Source organism: Vulpes vulpes, chromosome 7, assembly GCF_048418805.1.
Source record: "Vulpes vulpes isolate BD-2025 chromosome 7, VulVul3, whole genome shotgun sequence".
Taxonomy (NCBI): domain Eukaryota; kingdom Metazoa; phylum Chordata; class Mammalia; order Carnivora; family Canidae; genus Vulpes; species Vulpes vulpes.
Genome location: NC_132786.1, coordinates 37,871,880 through 37,891,877, shown reverse-complemented (window position 1 = coordinate 37,891,877; position 19,998 = coordinate 37,871,880). Strand labels below are relative to the sequence as shown.

General features: G+C 35.6%; 1 protein-coding gene across 1 annotated transcript in view; it reads right to left on the bottom strand.

Annotated features, from left to right (window-relative positions):
• Positions 1–11,598: 11,598 nt before the first annotated feature.
• Positions 11,599–19,998, bottom strand: part of TEX15 (testis expressed 15, meiosis and synapsis associated) — an 86,911-nt gene continuing 78,511 nt past the window's right edge. Inside the window, exons 10-11 of the mRNA XM_025993560.2 lie at positions 16,387–17,648; positions 11,599–13,628 (exon numbers count right to left, since the gene is read on the bottom strand). Coding sequence (XP_025849345.2) covers positions 13,591–13,628; positions 16,387–17,648 — 1,300 coding nt within the window. The 3' untranslated portion in view covers positions 11,599–13,590. The remainder of the gene's footprint in view (positions 13,629–16,386; positions 17,649–19,998) is intronic.

Here is a 19,998-nt window from a genome sequence, read left to right as displayed (position 1 = left end):
TGCCCCTACATTAATCTTTATATATTTATTATAAGCCTTAGGAGAGCCCTTCCCCTGACAGACAAGAAAGCTTTTGTTGCTTATTCTAATACTCTTGAGTTATCTGGATTATTATTATTATTTTTTGAGTTATCTGGATTACTGATCTAACTCTAATTTCTACTGATTTTAAGATACTGTCCCCCCCGCCATAGTGTAACATCTCTGAAATTGAGTCCCATCTTACTATCAATGACATCTTAGATTTAATCAAATCCCTTTTTAGAATGAGGTTTTATAGCCAAGGTGCTGTGTTCAAGTTATTTCAGTTTGGTCTCTCCCTGCTCTTCATTTCAGTATGGTTATTGTATTCATTTAACAATTAATTTTGTTTCTGTTTGCATATAGTTTAAGTTACTTCCATCCTTACTGATTTAATTTTCTTTCTGATATGTAGAACATTATGTAAGTTTCCAAAAGTAACACTTATCCAAAAAGGTGAATTCAGAAAAATGTCCCTCTTTCCCTTATTCCATTCACCCAGTTTTCTATGTAGTAACCAGTTTCATTGTTTTCTGCGTTTTCCAGTGTTCTTTTATGCAAAAATATGCATATGTATTTCCCTCTTTCCTATGCTTTTCTCAATTTAATATTTCACAGAAAACACTCATTGTTGGCTCATATAGATTGTCCTCATTCTGTTTACAACTACATAGTTCTCCCTTGGTATATGTAACATAGTTGTTCAACTATGCCTGAATGTTTGGGCATTTAGGTAATTGCCAATATTTTGCAATTACAAATAATACATTTAAATTTTATATGAGAGATTTATCATCTAAATAAATTCCTGCAAGCAGGGTTACTGGATCAGAGAGTAAAGGCATATGTAGTTTCATTAGATATTGACAATTTCTGCTGTTATTGAAATTGTACAACTTAACATTCCCACAGTGTATGAGTGTCTGTTTCCCCATAGCTTCTCCAACAGAGTACATGTTCAAGCTTTTAAACTTTTGCCAAAATGATAGATGAGAAATGGTATCTCATGTGTTTTTAATTTGCATTTGTCCATTTTTCATTTTTCTCCCAAACTAGATTACTATGAGTGGCTTAATTATGAATAATTCCTGAGATCTGGAGCAGGGATGTATATTCCGCCTATTTCAAGGACACTCCATGCAGTATCTGAACAAAATTGGGGTTTGGTTAACAGCAAAGAAATGCATGCCTAACCAGGGATAGCTGTTGAGTAGGCAAAGAACAGTCTGTCACACATACAGAGGGTATGTCTATCCAAAATTTATTTATGCATGTTTTCTCACATGATGAGCCTTCAAGGAAATTAAGATGCAAAAAATCAGTGAGTAATTAAGAAACACACTGGTACATTTATTAGTGCTGTTGCTAACAGGCAAGGTAGGGAGTAAATGTCAAGAATTGGATGAGTTATTAATCGTTTTAAAAATAACAAAATCATTTAAAAATTAGTGTTGAGATGGATTCTGACTCAAGATCTGAAAGCTATGAATGTTTGGAAATTGGAAAGTGGAGGTACCTCAGGTAATTAAAAACCAAAGTACTGGATACAAAGACCAAAAAGTAGTAATCAAACTGGAAAAGAGTATCACGGGGAATAATGTTTTACAACAGTGAACATAGTAAAATAAGATCTTGTGGATAAGAAATACAGTAAATAAAATACATTAAATACTGACAGAAGCAAAAGATTTCATTTAACAAAGTGCTTGATATACTGATTCATTCCGAGAGCTGTTTTTGGAGATACACATGAAATAAAAAACAGGAGAACACTTGAGAGTACTCAGCAACTGTCTATGAGTCAATGAATACTGGGATTAAATCACCTGAAAATGTTCCATGTTTCTGCACTGCACAAAAAGCCACTGATAATAACACTGAAAGCTAGAACAGCAAAAGTTATTCTGAGTCTATTTATCTATTTATATTTTCGTTTCTTTTATGGCCTTATTTAAATCTACTAAATATATCACAGGCCAATAAAGTGAAAAATCTTCCATAATAATCCTTATTTGTCTATTTCTGGGGTCTTAAAATTTTTTTTCCTAAAAATTTTTCCAATTTTAAAGTACACAATATTATGTATAATACATTCATATATTATGTATTAACTTTATAACTTATTACTCTCAAATTTTATCTTAATGTAAGTTTGCTTATTAATATATCACCAATTTTCTTTTCTACAGGACAATTGGTAAATCTTTACCCAATATTAAACTGTGAAGATTGTTTATCTTTCCACTTATAACACCTTTTATATGTAACAGTGGTATGATAAGGAATGTATCTGGGGGCACCCGGCCAGCTCAGTAGAACTCCTGATCTTGGAGTCATGAGTTTAATCTGCACATTGGGCATAGATTTTTTTTTAAGATTTTATTTTTTTATTCATGAGAGACACAGAGAGAGAGGCAGAGACATAGGCAGAGGGAAAAGCAGGCATGGGGAGCCTGATGCGGGACTCAACTCTAGAACCGCAAGACCATACATAACCTGAGCCAAAGGCAGACACTCAACCACTGAGCCACACAGATGCCCTGGGCATAGATCTTACTTTAAAAAATAGTTAAAAAGATAAAAAGAATGTATCTGGTCTTTGTTCCTGGTTTCTGACACCAACCTTCCAAAAGCCTTGGAATTTCCTGAGTGATAGGAGTATCTTTTGTTTTTCTTTTTTTGTTTGATGTTTTAGAGAGAGATGGGAGAGAGAGAACAGAGGGAGAGAGAAAGAATCTCAAGCAGGCTCCATGCCCATAGTGTTAGCCCAACACTGGGCTTGATCCCACAATTTTGAGCTCGTGATCTCAGCCAAAATCAAGAGTCCCATGTTTGACTGAGCCACCCAGGCACCCCAGGAGTGTCTTTGTTATACTAACCAGGTGACTCACAGTCGGTCTCAAAATAGCTTCCGAATGGGGACTGATCACTCAAAAGACACATCGTATGATGGGTCAGCCAACTTTGGGCCAGCCTGAATGTGGAGCTAGAGCTGGAGATTGAGCTCAATTGCGTGATCAATGATTTGCTTAAGCATACTTACATAATGGAACGCAACGGAAACTCTTGACATCAGAACTCTTGTGGATATTCCAAGTTGGTGAACACATCAATGTGCTGGGAGGTAAGGTGCCTGGATTTTACAAGAAGAGAAGACACAGAAGCTCTGTGTCCCCATTCACTGGCAAGAAACTTGCTCTGCGCATTTCTTAGTTTGGCTCTTCCTGACCTATCCTTTATAATAAAACTATAATTATAACTATAGTGTTTGAGTGAATTTTGTAACTTCTTCAAGCAAATTATTGAATCTAAAAGGGTCATGGGAACCCCTGAATTTGTAGCCTGTATGGGGTACACCTGAAACTTTGTGGCTGAGCTGAAGTGGGCTGTGTCCTGAAATGGGGACAGTTTTGTGAAGGACTTTGTACATCACTTGAGGGCTCTAACACCATGTAGTGTCAGAATTGAAATGAATTGCAATACACCCATTTACTGTCATGGAATTAGTGACAGAACAGTGCAACACGTAAAGTTTTTATCTTAATACATCTTTTGACAGGTGAACTTATGACATTTCCAGTCATGGTTACAACTATATTTAGTTTATTGTCATCTTAACATTTAAAATAAGTTGCCATAGTTACATAATTTTTAAAATTCACGTATATAGTTTTTAATCCTTTCGTAGTTTGCTGTAGAAATTAACTCCCCACTTTCTTTTCGTTCTCAGACACATAGGTATAATTATTTTAGGCATTTTGTCAACAAGTCTGTGCAAAATCCTTGCTTTTCTTTTTCTTCCTGGATACAGAATCTCATTTCTCTCTCTTGAAAAGTATTCTTTAATGTATTTGACATATATCCTTTAATTATCCATGTAAAATATATACTATTATGTCTCATATGCATTTAAATATATTTGTATTGTACCATGTATACATTTATTTCCAACTTCACTAAATGGTGACCATTACTGGATTTAGTATTTAGCTTCTAACTTTTAATGTATAGTATTCCACTGTCTGAATCCACTGTAGTTAATTTCTCCAATGATATTACCTACTTTTCTGATTTTTTTTGAAATTCTGAGGAGTATGAAGTGGTATTTCATTGTAATTTGCATTTTTCCTCTACTAGTTAGTTTGAACATCTTTTTATACATTTGTTGGCCATTTGGACATCATCTTCTGTGATTTGCCTATTCAAATCACAGGAGGCTCAATAATCTTGTTTGTTGATTTCTGGGAGTATGTTCTATATGTCAGTCTCTAGTTTTATTTGTGTCAAGTAACTTTTCTCAGTCTGTCATCTCTCTCTGAAGTTCTTTGAACAGAAACTGTTGCCAAATCCATTTGACTTTCCTTTTTGGGATTGTTGAGTCTTAAATCATTCCCAGTCTTAGGTCTACATTTTAGTTTAACTCTTAGTATATGTTTGTTCACTGTGAAAAGCAGGGGTCCAGATGAAGATGTAATGATAGGGAAATACCACATAAACTCAGACTGAGAGACATTTTATAAATTATGTTTCAAATGTGTCAAGGTACAAAAATCAATAAAAGACTGAGGAGACATTCTAGTCTAACGAGACCTGGCCATGAAATACAACATGTGGTTTTCAACTGGATCCTTTTGCTATAAGGCCCGCTACTGGGACAAATGGTGAACATTACACGGGGTCTAAGGATAGATGGTAGTAAAGTAATGGTTTTAATTTCTTGATTTTGATGATTGCACTATTATGTAGGAGAATTTTCTTTTTTGTAGGAAAACACACTGAAGTATTCAGGAGTGGTGAGGAATCAAGTCAGTAACTTACCCTTAAATAGTTCAAGAGTAAAAGCTTTTCCAACTTTTCTGTAAGTTTGTGATTGTTTAAAAAACTTTTTTATTCTGCAGATCCAAATAGAGGTAAAAATCAGTAACCCTTACCTGAAAACAAGATCATTTTACATCAACAGGAGCCCATTTTCCAATTTTTTAAATGGGAAAAATTATAATGCACACGCCAGCCCCAAATTTCCAATTTCCTAAAATGTAGCAAAAACACGATAAATTATCCATATACAAATAACAGGCTATCATGTTCGAGTGTAAAATGCTTAAAACTTGATTTCTGATCACCAATGTTCTTTAATTTTTAATTTTTTTAAAAAATTAACTATTTTTTAAAGATTTTATTTATTCACGAGAGACACATAGAGAGAGGCAGAGACATAGGCAGAGGGAGAAGCAGGCTTCTCGCAGGGACCCCGATGCCGGACTTGATCCCGAAACTCTGGGATCACACCCTGAGCCGAAGGCAGATCCTCAACCGTTGAGCCACCCAGGCGTCCCTAATTTTAAATTTTTTAAAAAAGATTTTATTTGTTCATGAGAGACACACACGAGAGAGAGAGGCAGAGAAACAGGCAGAAGGAGAAGCAGGCCTCCCTCCCGCCCTGCCGGGTGGGGAACCCAATCCAGGACTCGATCCCAGAACCCGCAGATCATGATCTGAGCCAAAGGCAGACATTCAACCACTGAGACTGAGCCACCCAGGCATCCCAACAACATGGTTTTAATAAAAAGTAGCTTTGTATATGCTAGTTATCTTTTCTATCTACAAATTTCTTCAATGTGCTTGCATCTGGCATGGGACTCATAACAGGTACAAGGCATACTTTTCATACACATGAAAGATAAATGTGGAAAAAAGCCTTTAGGACAAATATGCAATAGCTAAGAAAAGTTCACCTTGAGTATTGGCTGTGATATCAAGATACGTATCCTATTTTTGATACTTGGGGCATTTCTAAAAATGGGATTCTAAAAGATCTATCTTTGCCTTTGGAATGTCACAAGACTTTTCTATACATCATGTTGTTAAACATTTCATCAAATGTGGGGGGTATATTTTTTCCAATATTAAACTGACTGAAAAAATATATAGTGAGTTTTGTATATTAAAATCCAAATAGCATTGGGGAAATGAAAATCAACACTGCAAAGATATATCACCTCGTATCCATTAGGATGACTACAATGAAAAAACACAAACATGGGGCGCCTGGGTGGTTCATCCAAAATAATGAAAAGCAGTCTTTTTTTGGAAAATATTTTATTTTAAATATTTTATTTATTCATGAGACACACACAGAGAGAGGCAGAGACAGAGGGAGAAGCAGATGCCTCACAGGGAGCCCGATGTGGGACTCCATCCCCAGACTGGGATCACACCCTGAGCTGAAGGCAGATGCTCAACTGCTGAGCCACCCAGTCTTCCCTAAAAAGATTTTATTTGAAAGCACAAGCAGGGGAGAGGGGTGGGGGGTGGGGGGGAGAAGCAGACTCCCCATTGAGCAGGGATTCCAATGTGGGGTTGGATCCCAATACCCAGAGATCATGACCTGAGTTGTAGAAGCCCAACCATCTGAGCCAGTACTAGATGTCTTTTTTATACCAGGACCACTAGGCCAAATAATTAAATTATGAATAATAATGAATAATAGCTCCAATGCAGTGCACTCAAGAAAAGTTCTCAACATGACATAGGCTTCAAGGGAACTACAGTGCCTGAAAGGAACACAGATTACCCTCAAGCCCCTAAGCCACCCTAAGCCACCCAGGCACCCTTGAAAAGCAGTTTTGGTTTTTTTTTTGGTAGATTTTTTTTTTATTGGAGTTCGATTTGACAACATATAGCATAACATCCAGTGCTCATCCCGTCAAGTGCCCCCCTCAGTGCCATCCCCCAGTCACCCCATCCCCCCCCACTCCCACCTCCCCTTCCACTACCCCTTGTTTGTTTCCCAGCGTTAGGAGTCTCTCGTGTTCTGTCTCCCTCACTGATGAAAAGCAGTCTTGAAGAGATACTTGTGCATCAGTAATTCATAATAGTATTATTCATAATCGACAAAAAATGAAAGCAACACAAATGTTCAAAGGATGAATGGATAAACAAAATGAGTATATACATACAAGGAAATACCGTTCAGCCTTAAAAAGTAAATTGTGACACATGCTACAACATGGATGGACCTGGAGGACATTATGCTAAGTGAAATGTCAAAAAAGAACAAATATTGTAGGACTCCGTTTCTGAGGAGTCAAAATCAGAGACAAACTAGTGGTTGCTAGGACTGGAGAAGAGAGAAAAAGAGGGAGTTGTTTAATGGGTTTAGTTTCGGCTTTGCCAGTTGTAAAAGTTCGGGAGATGGGTGGCACTTTCTTCAAAATTGACTCTGTTCCCTGCCCCCAACTTATTCTCTTCAAATGCTATTCTGAAGCTTATTCTGCTCCATATCCCTCATGAGAGGCAGGCTCTCTACCTCTCTTCCTTTCTCATTATCCCCAAACCATTTACTTCTCTGATAATTTCCTGGCTTTTTGCCCACCCTCTTAAACCTTTCCCACAGGCCAACTATACCAAATAAAACAAAGTAATGTTTCAAATATGTCATCTATTGATAATGCTCACATACAGCCTGCTCAGCCAGCTATGCTACTTTTGTGATCTTCCACTAATTTTTCAGGGCAAAATATTGGGGATGGACTAAAAAACAATGTTCTCACCCTGCTTTTTGGGTTCTTGATCTAGGAACCTGCAATAATGAAAAAGTTCTCCTATAACTTCTGTGAGTACCCATCAAATGGCAAAGTAAAAGCAATTTGTTAGTGAATATTTTATCCTGAGTGTTCCTCTTGGCGGTTAGAGTAAAAAAAAAAAAAAAAATCAGAAAAGATCTGATGGTATTGACAAGTTTGCTTATTTTTGAAAAGACAAAATGAAAATCCATTCCATTCGGTATTTACTCTAAGTTACAAACAGCAGATGTATATTAAGCATATTCTGAGCTCAGCAGTATGATGGACATTTGGAATTGAAGAATCAATGAGGTATCTCTGGCTTGAAAGCAGTGTACAGTCTTTGTTAAGGGTGGGAGAGACAAAAAAAAAAAAAGAGTGGGAGAGACATGCAGGAAACCAGCTGTTAAAGTGAGGTAAATAATGTGAGATGCTTCTTGTTGGTGCTAATAGGTCTTACGACTATATAATTCATCATACTAGAATTTGGAACACTTAGAGGAGTAAGGCAACCCTAGCCTGAGTCTTGAACAACCTTTTTTGAGTTATACATGTTGAAAAGTTCAGAGGTCTTTAGATAGAGGGGACACATGTGATTATAACCTAAAGCATTCCACTCATGTATGTGGGTGTATGCATTATAAGGAAGTAAAAGGGATACACATCACACCCCATTTCCCATGGAATGATTTAAGTTGACAAAGAGAAATAGCATTATCCCTTGCCTGAACCCTCAGTTTACCCCAGGAAGAAAAGGAAGTACAGGCACATCCCATAGAACATATCCCTGGTTCAAGTATTCCTGGTAGAGTTCTTATTTTTTAATGGTGAAATGTACATAACAAAATTTATCACCCTATTTTTCAAGTTTACAGTTAGCAGTAATATTTTCATTAATATTCAGATGAGGTTTCAGAACACCTTGGTTGAGAATGAGTAGGAGTCATTAGTTACTTGATACAGCAGAACTCCCAACATGAAAAATACATTCACTTCTCAATACAACTAAAATGATCCTAGCCAAAGGACTAGAAATACTTGTATGCACATAGAACAATTAATTTTTAATCAAACATGCAAAAATGTAAAATTACTGTATTGCTTTTTGCATATTCTGTAATTCAAATTTTAAAAGAAAGGATTATGTATAAGGTACATAAATTGATGTCTGGAATTAAAAAAGCAAGTGACATGTCAAAGAAGAGAAACTTAAGACATCTTACATTCTTTTCAAACCAACGATACTGGAAACTATTAACTGATATACACAAAGATGACTGGAGGGATCTTGCAGGGCTTCTGAATGAAGGCATTATAAAATAAGCAAATAATGCTTTCCTTTATGGAGTTGATATAAACATTAGTTGATGCACGTGCAAATAGAATAGCATACTTCTAGCACAAGTCTGATGTTCACTAGTTGCTGCCTCATTGTAAATGCGATCTTTAACCAAATATGCTCAATTGACTAGTTTTCTCAAAGATACTCATATTAAAAAAATGAATGTCATAAATCTAATTTCTTTTTTTAAAGATTTTATTTGACAGTGAGGGAGAGAACACACAAGCAAGGAGAGCTGTAGGCATAGGCAGAGGGAGAAGCAGACTCCCCACTGAGCAGGGAGCCCAAAGCAGGGCTGGAACCCAGGACCCCAGGTTCATGACCTGAGTCAAAGGCTTAAAACTGACTGACCCACCCAGGTGCCCCAGATCTAAGTTATTCTTACCTAATAAAGGAAAATAGACTTTAAAAATGAAAGGAGTTACAAATCCCAAGATATTTGCAGTTTCCTGTGACAACAAATTAGAATGCGGTGTATTATGGGATTAAGGGTTCCACAGACTATTTCAAAGGAGGTTTCTTACAATTGCCAGAGGGATTCTTTAATGGTTACAAGATTCAGAAACAAGAAGTTAACAATAAAGCAGGCAGCAGAGCGTACACTTCAAGAAATGAGGATTTATAGTCTTACAGAATTTTCCTGTCTTAATCTTTGAGTTCTTTTAATCTTATTTCCACATTGCATTACTAAGCAACCTCTTTGTTTCTTTTCTTTTCTTTTCTTTTTTTTTTTTTCTTTGTTTCTTTTCGTAACCTAACTGGGAATCTGAAGTCACTGCTCTTACAATTGTATTCATCAGAATTTAAAGTGTTTGTCTTACAAAAATAATTACATTTTCTTCCTCCACAATCTATTTCTCAAACTGCATGGACAATTGGGAGTTTATCATGGTACTCAAGCACTATCAATATTGTACAAATTGAAATCAAACTATGTCCATAAAAGATTAGTTTTAAGAAACCACATATTCCTGAACATACTATTTTTTGCTCTTAAAATTAGACCCATCGTAAAAAGTATGGGGCCTTCCTCTATTTTGAAAACTTAAGTCATTACTTTAAAAAATGTCTTTAGGGAAAAATTAGCCTGAAATGACTTCAGTGGAAAAGAAACTTTGGATATGTACACAGATTTAAAAAGCATATACCTAAAAAAAATTGTAAGTAAGGATGATATGCCTTGGAACATTGTAATAGAACTCAAAAAGGCTCTAATGATGATAAAGACATTGATGTCAAATATGCATGACAGGATACAATGACATTGTTCTACAAAATGAGTTAAAAGTTTTTTTCTTTTTTAAAAGATTTATTTATTCATGAGAGACACACACACAGAGAGAGAGAGAGAGAGAGAGAGAGAGAGAGAGAGAGAGAGAGGCAGAGGGAGAAGCGGGCTCCATGCAGGGAGTGCGACATGGGACTTGATCCCAGGTCTTCAGGATCAGGCCCTGGACTGAAAGCGGCGCTAAACTGCTGAGCCACCTGAGCTGCCCCCAATTTTTCTTTTTAAAAGACTTATTTATTTAGGGTTCCTGGGTGACTCAGTAAGTTAAGCATCTTCCTTTGGCTCAGGTCATGATCCCAGGGGTCCTGAGTAGGGAGTCTTGAATTAAGGAGTCGGTTTGTTCCTCTGCCTCTGCCCCACCCCCCTGCTTGTACTCTCAAATAAATAAATAAAATCTTTAAAACAATTATTGAGAGAGAGAGAGAGAGAGAGAGAGAGAGAGAGAGAGAGCACGTGTGAGCAGGGGCAGGGGGGCAAAGGGAGAGAGAGAGAATTCCATGCAGTCTCCAAGCTGAGAGTGGAGGAGCTAGACTCAGGGCTCCATTTCATGACCAGAGCTGAAACTGAGTCTGATGCTTAACCAAGTGAGCCATCCAGATACCCTAATTAAAAGAATTTTAGATAGTTTTATATAACACAATTGATATTTAAGCATACATCCATATCTCTAAAAGTTTATGTATTTAAGTTCATTAAAAACTGTTTTGGGAATTCTCTCATTGTGCAAATGGGGGTACAGCTTTATATTTGGCTAGATTCAGACTTAAGTTTTAGCGGCACTTCTATATGGAAGGCAGAGTGATATAATTAAAACATAAGAATATAGAAGTTAGGGACTCCTGGGTGGCTCAGCGGTTGAGCATATGCCTTTGGCTTGGGATGTGATCCAGGAGTCCTGGGACCAAGTTCCACATCGGGCTTCCTATATGCAGCCTGCTTCTCCCTCTGCCTGTGTCTCTGCCCTTCTTTCTCTGTGTGTCTCTCATGAATAAACAAATAAAAAAAATCACACAAAAAAAGAATATAGAAGTTAGTTTGATTACCTCCCTGAACATCTCAGCTTGCATATGTATCAATCATCTAATCATTCTCTATTCCATTATTTTTTTTCCATATTCCCATGATGTGAAAGAAATTACTTATGTGTGTATCACTTACCTCTCTTTAATGGTATGAGAACTGCATGAAGGCAAGGACTCTGGCTTGTCCTACGAAACTCCAGGCAGTAAGGAAGTTTGGAGGAAGGAAGGAAGTCTCTAGCAGTTTATTTAGTCAGTTCTTTGTGGGTTGTTTCTCACGTAATGGGTACGTGTAAACCAAGGACCATTTGTATCTTTGTTCATTAGTCAAGAAACCCAAAAGAAAAAAAAAAACACTGAAACTAGAAGGAATTTGGTTTATTCAGGTAACTCTTTAATTCCAGAACAATAATATTTGCAAATAACCAGGTTTTTAAAAATAATGTTTGCTCAGATTTTAATTTGTTCTACTTTTACTTTTAGAACCAAAACACATATTTGAGCAGGGGGTTGGGGAAGAAAATGCTTCAGTTTTTCATGTTACATTTCAAAGTGTAGATTTTAAAATGTAACTGAATATTTAAAGAAGGTGTCTTTTTTTGGAAGAAATCAAAACTCTTGAAATAAAAGTATCACAAAACAGTATTAACAGAATCTGAACATTGTTTAAAGAAAATATCCTTTTAACATTTAACTTCTGGCTTACCTAATAGAGACATTTAAATAATAAATCTGTAACATTTTTCCACAACTAAACATAAACCAAATGATGGAGACAAAGTCACTTTTTAAGTCACAGTATTACTGTTCAGGAGTTCAGGTGTTATAGGCTATTTTCAAATAAAACAGCTATATGGACAAACCTCCCTATCCTCCTCTCCTGTCCATGTTGTTTTGATATTGCTTTAATTCTATAGTCTTCAAATTCCTTAGTTCTTTCAGCTGCAGCTCTTTGCTTGACTTTCCTCATTTAAAGATCTGTTATTAGAGAAGAATCTATTCCAAATTCCATTCTATTTGGTGGATGTGAGTAAAGAGGCTTATCCTGGGGGTTCTAAGTGTTTTTCTAAATTGAAAAATTATTCTACAATAAATTAGGCTGAATTAAACTCTTTTTAGAGGTTTGCACTAGGTAACATAAAAAGTCTGCCAACATAGAAAGTTTGAGAAAACATTAAGGCTCTGCTAGCTATCTGTTTAGATTTAGCCAATGCAAATTTCTTGTCATATTTTTGGGCCCACTGCGGCTTGAGAAAGGTCTATCCAGTTGTGTGGGATCTTTATAGCTAGAATCTTACAGGAAACAGGAATGGGTGTTGATGGGCAGAGATAGTGCTGAAGACCACATTTATATACTATATTATCTCTGAGACATTTTTTTGCTTTTGTGGAACATTGGAAAAGGAAAAAAAAATCTATGACCAGAGCATTAAAAAACTTCTATTTGTGGTGCATTAAACTACTAAAATATTGACTAAACTAATAGCAAAAGCTTAAGAAATTATTCCTTATTATCTGCTACAAAATCACTTTTAAAAAATGTTTGAATTGTGAAATACAAAGGAAATAATCTTGTAGAAGGGGCTCATGGGAAAAGTTTTAATTAAATATACTGTAAATTCAATACAATGATATCAAACTACTTCAAACATAGAAACTTTAAAAATTTCTACTCAAGAACAAACACTGAAAATATACAAACCAAGTTCCTTATTAAAACATATTTTACAAGTACAAATTAGAAAATATAGAAATGAAAGGAATTTCCCATTAGACACAGAATTGTAAATTATATGAAGTATCAAGAATTATAAAATAAAAAAAAGAATTATAAAATAATTGGTCTAATTGACCAATTCAAGTAAAAAAAAAATCCTTCTTTAGTCTGAGTCAAAAGGCAAAATGCTAGCATAAATGTATTAAAAAATATCAGAAAAATCTTAAAGATTTTACTACTATTGCTTAATTTTAATCATATCAAATGTTACATTTACTCATTCCATTAGAATAATCTCAAAATAATCTCTATATAACTGTAACAGTTGTGATGGAAACATTTCAAAATATAAATTTCAAAATATTGTTAATGTTTCTGATGATATTGAAAATGGCCTACTACATTCACTAAAATATTGCATGGAAATAATTTTGGTATTTAAGATGTCAGAAATCGACATGTTGTTTCCAATTACATTATATGATATACTGTTGATTTAAACATTTTATAAAGAGCTATATGGTTTCTGTTTCTTACCATATTTACATATAAAAAATGTAAAAACAAAAAAAAATAAGTAAAAAATACTTGGAAAAACATGATAAATCCCCTTTATTTCAGTAGACAGAAGGCTTTTTTCAATGTCCTGGCTGAAAGGGTTCTTGTTGGCATGGAACTGAAAGAAAAAAAAGCCACAAAGATTTGAGATAAGTTAAAGATGGCGACTAATGGTACGTAATAGTACAGTGGAAGACCCGAGTTAAGTTAGAGCCAAAGATACTAGAGTTCAAACTGCACATCTGCCCTTTAATAGCCATGGGATCTTAAAAAGTTATGTAAGGCTCTCCAAGGAGTATTTTCCTTATCTGTAAAAGAACAATAGTGTCTCTACAGGTATTCTATGAGAGATAAATGGGGTTAAGGATGTAATGTGTCTCACACACAGAGCTCATTTAGCCCCTTCCTTTAATTCCATTTATGGTGCTGAATATAATAAGCATCAAGAGCAAAACATCAAGAAATGGGTCACAGGGATTTTCATACCTTTAGAAGAATGCAGTTCCTGAAAGCATGAGAAGTGAACTCTACAGATTATTTGCACTTAGGAAAACTAAATGAGGTGGCTTATTGCCTTGTAATATTTTTAGAGTTACTTTTGAATAATACAGTAGGTAGATAGTTGTTTCTTTTCCTTTATTTTCACTTGACTAATATAACCAAGTAGGTTAACAATTAAAATTCTTGAGAATCAAAGCTGGATTTGATTCAGAGATATCTTTTTTAAGCATCACAAGCATTAATTATTAACAAGAGAAAGCTCAAACTCTGAAAACCTTTATGTTAATGAAACAATTACTTTCAAGATTTCCTATTTCAGAAATGAAAATTTCTAGTTTAGACTTGCCGTATCTACTATGTTTGGTGTGTTTACATTACAGCAGCAGTGTATCAAATTAATCAAAAAGGATAAAGCACCGTCATATACTTCCCCACTTCCACTCCTATGTCTTTCTCCTTTCCTCTACAGGTTTTTCTTCAGGTTCCATTTTAGGTGAACAATTTCCATTCCTGTTTAAATCATTTGGTGGACCGGGATGGGAAGGGAAAGATACACAGATAATTACAATACCATATAATACTCACATGCTTTATCATGTGAGAAACACACACAAGAAGTACTATGAAGTACCAGAGGAAATGTCACATGGGAGAACAGTATGAAGTTCAACGTGACTTGAATACAAAGGTGGAAGTGGTGGGAGATGAGGCTGCATAAACTGTGAAAGACTCTGCACTCCATGCTAAGGTATTTGAATTTTATCCTATAGGTCACAGAGTGTCAGTGGCAACTCCAATGTAGAGGTGCTACTGTGATCAGATTTTTAAATTAGAAACAGAACTGTTTTAACAAGCTGCTTCTTATCCAATTCAGACAATGAATGAATAAATGAATTCAATTAATTTTTTCTATTTACTAATTTGTAAGAATATAGAGTTGGAAAACAACTTTTTATTTTATTGCTATTATTTTTTTTATAGATTTTATTTATTTATTCATGAGAGACACAGAAAGAGAGAAGGAGAGACACCGGCAGAGGGTGAAGCAGGCTCCATGCAGGAAGCCCGATGCGGGACTTGATCCCGGGACTCCGGGGTCACGCCCTGGGCTGAAGGCAGGTGCTAAACCGCTGAGCCACCCAGGGATCCCCTTTTATTGTTATTTTTAAATTTATTTTTAGTAATCTCTACACCCAATGTGTAGAGATCAAGAGTCACATGCTCTTCTGACTGAGCCAGCCAGGTGTCCCAGGGAACAACCTTTTAACTTGAAATTCTCTTGCATTTTTCTGTTTAAGACCATAAAATATTAGGTTAAGCTTTACTTACAGTATATATTACTTCTGATGGTAGAATATTGGGATGTTAATGGATAACTGTAGTTTTTGCATGATTAATCATTGTTTTTATATTTTGTTTTATGCTGGTAAATGTATATTTCAATTTAATCTTAAAAATCTATGTTTTTTTTTTAATTTTTATTTATTTATGATAGTCACAGAGAGAGAGAGAGAGAGAGAGAGAGAGAGAGAGAGAGAGGCAGAGAGACAGGCAGAGGGAGAAGCAGGCTCCATGCACCGGGAGCCCGACGTGGGATTCGATCCCGGGTCTCCAGGATCGCGCCCTGGGCCAAAGACAGGCGCTAAACCGCTGCGCCACCCAGGGATCCCAAAAATCTATGTTCTAATTATGATATTTTACAAATGGAATTGTACTTAAGAGAAAAAAATTTCAAGTTCTAGTGGCAATTACCAAGTTGTTCCATTCACTTATGGCCAGATACTGTATTAGAATACCAAGAGAAAGAGAAAGGTTGCTTTATATGATTGAAGTTTCTTTCCAACTTGGTTTTTTACTCTTCGTCTCCATTTATCAAAATAATGTATTTTCATGGTAGGAAATCTAGAAAATATAAAAAACTCTCTCCACAATTCTCCAATTTTATTACCCAGAGGCAGACAAGTCAAAATGTTGGTGTCTTTCATTTCAGTATTTCTAGGCATTTCTTTATTTACACAGGTAAATATATATGACAAGGTTTTAAAAACTGTCATTAAAAACTTTTATAAACCCTGTGATTGTTGCATTGTATTTCATGGAATGGATTAAGAATAATTTACTTAACTACTTCCCAAAGTTGGGTTTTATTGAAGGACAAACTAGTGATATTACCGATTCTTTTTGTTTCAATCTTTGACGATCAGATTCCCATCTGACAACATAATTCAACTCTGCCTAAGATTTGAACAATTCTACAAGTCTGCACAGAAAAATGACTGGTATAGATCATTACCTGCTTTAAATTTCATTTACATAAATGTACAAAGAAATAAAAAGTAAAAACTCAATAGAGCACTAAAACTTCTAAAACTCACCATATGTCCAAGGAGCTTCTGGAAGCACACCTGAATCAGGAGGGTAAGGGTATACAGCTTGTTGGAATGGCTGATGGGGAGCATACTGTGAAAAAATCGGCTGCTGAAAATTGTAAGAAACAGGCACTTGAGATTGAAAATACCCATCCACTGGCACAAAGTTATTTGCTTGCAGCTCCCCAGCAAAGTAACCAAAATAGTGAGAGTACAAAAGATTAGGATGTGTGTTTTGGACAGTACTTGCAATTGCAGTCAACATCCCAGAAGGAGGTGCCTGTACCTCATATGATGTTATTCCATGATATGTCTGTGTAAGGGAACTGCTGCCGCTGCTGCTGTAATGATAAACACACCAAGCATGGTAAGGATATGAAGTTCCAAATGAATGCTCAGAAGAATTATATATTGGGGTACATGCAGACCATGGAAGTTCATTCCAATATGCAGCAGCATTCTGAGTTAGAACTTTTGAATTTTCATTATTCTGCTGTTCAGAAAAAGAATATTCTGCTGTTTGATTTACATTAAGGGTTAAGTTCTCAGATGCTTCAACAGATATAGTACTGGCACTCAAAGTATCCTTCATATATTTTTCTTTTAACTCAGTTTTTGCAGGCTGAGTTTTATTTACATGCAAAATAGGAGATTTGTTCTGGGTAAGTTTGGGTTCTGTAGAATTGGTGCATGCAGAATTTTTAATAGATGAATTTAATATTTCATTATCCGGCAGTTCAAAGACAGTGTCATCATTCATTTCTAAATTGGCAGGGATGTCCCCAATGAAACGGAAAATAGGGTTTGAGAGCACTGATGCATCAGGCAGAGGAGAAGCATCAGTTCCTGGTTTTATGTCTGAGGGACAAGATTTCTCTGCAGGAGTAAGAAATCTCTGTGAAGGCATCCTGCAGTCTTTTGGAAATATTCTGCCATCTACACTTCTTTGTTCACAAATTGCAAAAGAAGAACAATTTTTCTTATCACTCGTTTCAGTAGCACTAAAATTCACATTACTTTTCTTCATGCTATTTAAGTTCCCCTGTTGTCCAGTGAAGTCTTCTGAAGTATCAGGTGAAGTATTAGTTACATATATTTTGCCCTCTGACTTTGATGTGCAAATGTCTTTTAAGTTCTTTAAAGGTAAAACTGAGCCAGGTAGTGATCTTTCCACCTCAACCTTTTTTTGAGATACATGGTGTCTTTTCAGATTGTCAGATGAACTTGGTCCTATTTCACTTTCACTTTCGGGATGAGATCTTGTAGTCCTATTAAGTGTAACACACACATAAAAACAACTTAAAATACATGGAGTCCCCAAATCTTAATGTAAACACATATTTGAAGTTTTTATTCAGGAGAATTCTTAAGATTTACATTTTCTCTATCAGCAGTATTTGGGTAACTTATTTCCCCAGTTTTACTCCCTTGTTTTGAATTTAGATTTTTTCCTGCTGAATGTGATATATACTCCACATTTCAAATGTATTTCTAATACATTTAGAAATATATACAGTGCATCAATATTGTAATTATTTTATGCATTGGACATTTCCTAAAAGCGGCTTTTAGAAGTAGGAAATTACATGCAGTTTTTTTTTACTGTAGTTTTGCATTCATATACTTCCAACTTGTTGATGATCTTCTCTACTTGTAAATGGCTATATAGAACTGACAAAACCACCAGCTGTGCCCTGCCCCTGCCAAAAGATCATCTTCTGTTATCAGGAACTACTAAGATATTTTGTTTGTTCAAGGTTGAGAAGAGGAAACACAGACCTCCAAAATATGATGCCAATTTAATATCCCTGACATTCCTACCTAAATTTAGAAAGTCTCACCCAGGCTGAAGGAAGCATCTACTTTTGAAATGTCTAGAGCAAGATAGTTAATTTAGGTCCCCCAGGATGATTATATTTTTTGGTGTCTCATCAAATTCTTTGAATTACATGTGGAAAAGAAAATGATTAAAAGAAAAAAATAATCACTCCTCCCCAAGCAAAAGAAATTAATCTTGGGCCTGGAGTTTGTGTATCTAACTCATGAAACTAACAGCTCTGTATTTTATTTTACCTAATCCAGTCTCCCCTAAAAGGCAACATCATCATTCTTATCCAATCCTGTATAATACTTTGACAATTTTCAGAAAGTACAATTTTGGCTTTATCACATTTCCTATCTTTTTTTTTTTTAAGGATTTTATTTATTAACTCATGAGAGAGACACACACAGAGAGGCAAAGACACACACAGGCAGAGGGAGAAGCAGGCTCCACGCAGGAAGCCTGATGTGGGACTCGATCCCAGGTCTCCAGGATCACGCCCTGGAATGAAGGTGGCACTAAATCGCTGAGCCACCCCGGCTGCCCACATTTCCAATCTTTAAGTGATGTCTTAACCCTATAGATTGACAGCTGCCTGTATGGTCACTCTTTTATGCAGAAAATAGCACCCTGTATTAACCTTCTATTTGGATTCATTTTCTTGCTATGTGAGACAAAGTTTGATTCTTTGAGTAGCAAATACCACCTATATTTAGTTGCTAAGATGATTATAGAAATGGTTTATGTTATCCCTTTTCATCTTTGTGCCACTACACAACCAAAGATTCTAGAAAAGGATTCTAGAAATGCAATAAATAAAATGTAGATTTAAAGAACCAAAACAAAGTAAGACAGAAACGAGAATGCTCATCTTTTTAATTCTGTATTACTCATTCTCCTTCACAAAATGGAAAAAAGATGTGAATAAATGAAGCCTGTCATAATTTGAAAATTTCAGAGAGCTGAATGAAATTAGAGATGGTCAACATATTCAGTGGTGCCATCTCATGTCAAAATATAAACCATGTAGGGAATTTTTCATAAAAATAATTAAGTTTAAAGAACTAGCCTTTATTTTTGAAATCATGTTCCTCCTATATTATGATGTTTAAACATCCTTTTATGAAGTAGTAGTACATTTATAATATATGTATATTGATGACTAAGTTCCCACTTAGTAATAGAAGTCAGCAATTTCTATCTTTTTAACCAATTTTGAAATCTGCCTAATAATACCCACAAGTTTAAAAAAACTCAGTCTAATCACTTGTCATATTATCTCCTTTTTAGCAAACCAGTTACTAATCCCCATGAATTCTTTAAATGATGTCTGTCAAATACGAATTGTACTTTCTTATTCTAAAAACATCACTCTTGGGATCCCTGGGTGGCGCAGCGGTTTGGCGCCTGCCTTTGGCCCAGGGCGCGATCCTGGAGACCCGGGATCGAATCCCACGTCGGGCTCCCGGTGCATGGAGCCTGCTTCTCCCTCCGCCTGTGTCTCTGCCTCTCTCTCTCTCTGACTATCATAAATTAAAAAAAAAAAAAAAAAAAAATCACTCTTTTCTAACTTACTACTACTTCTAACTCTACTCAGAATCTTATCCTTTAAATCACTGAAAAAAACCCCATTTCACAGGACATTACTTTTCAATACTTACAGAATGAAGTTCAAATTCCTTAAACCTTAATGCACTGTATAATCTGAAATCTTATTCTCCCTCCTAACCTTACTCTTTTCCTCTCAGTTACATGCATGATCCAATAGAAGTATATAAATAAATGTGTTAGTATTG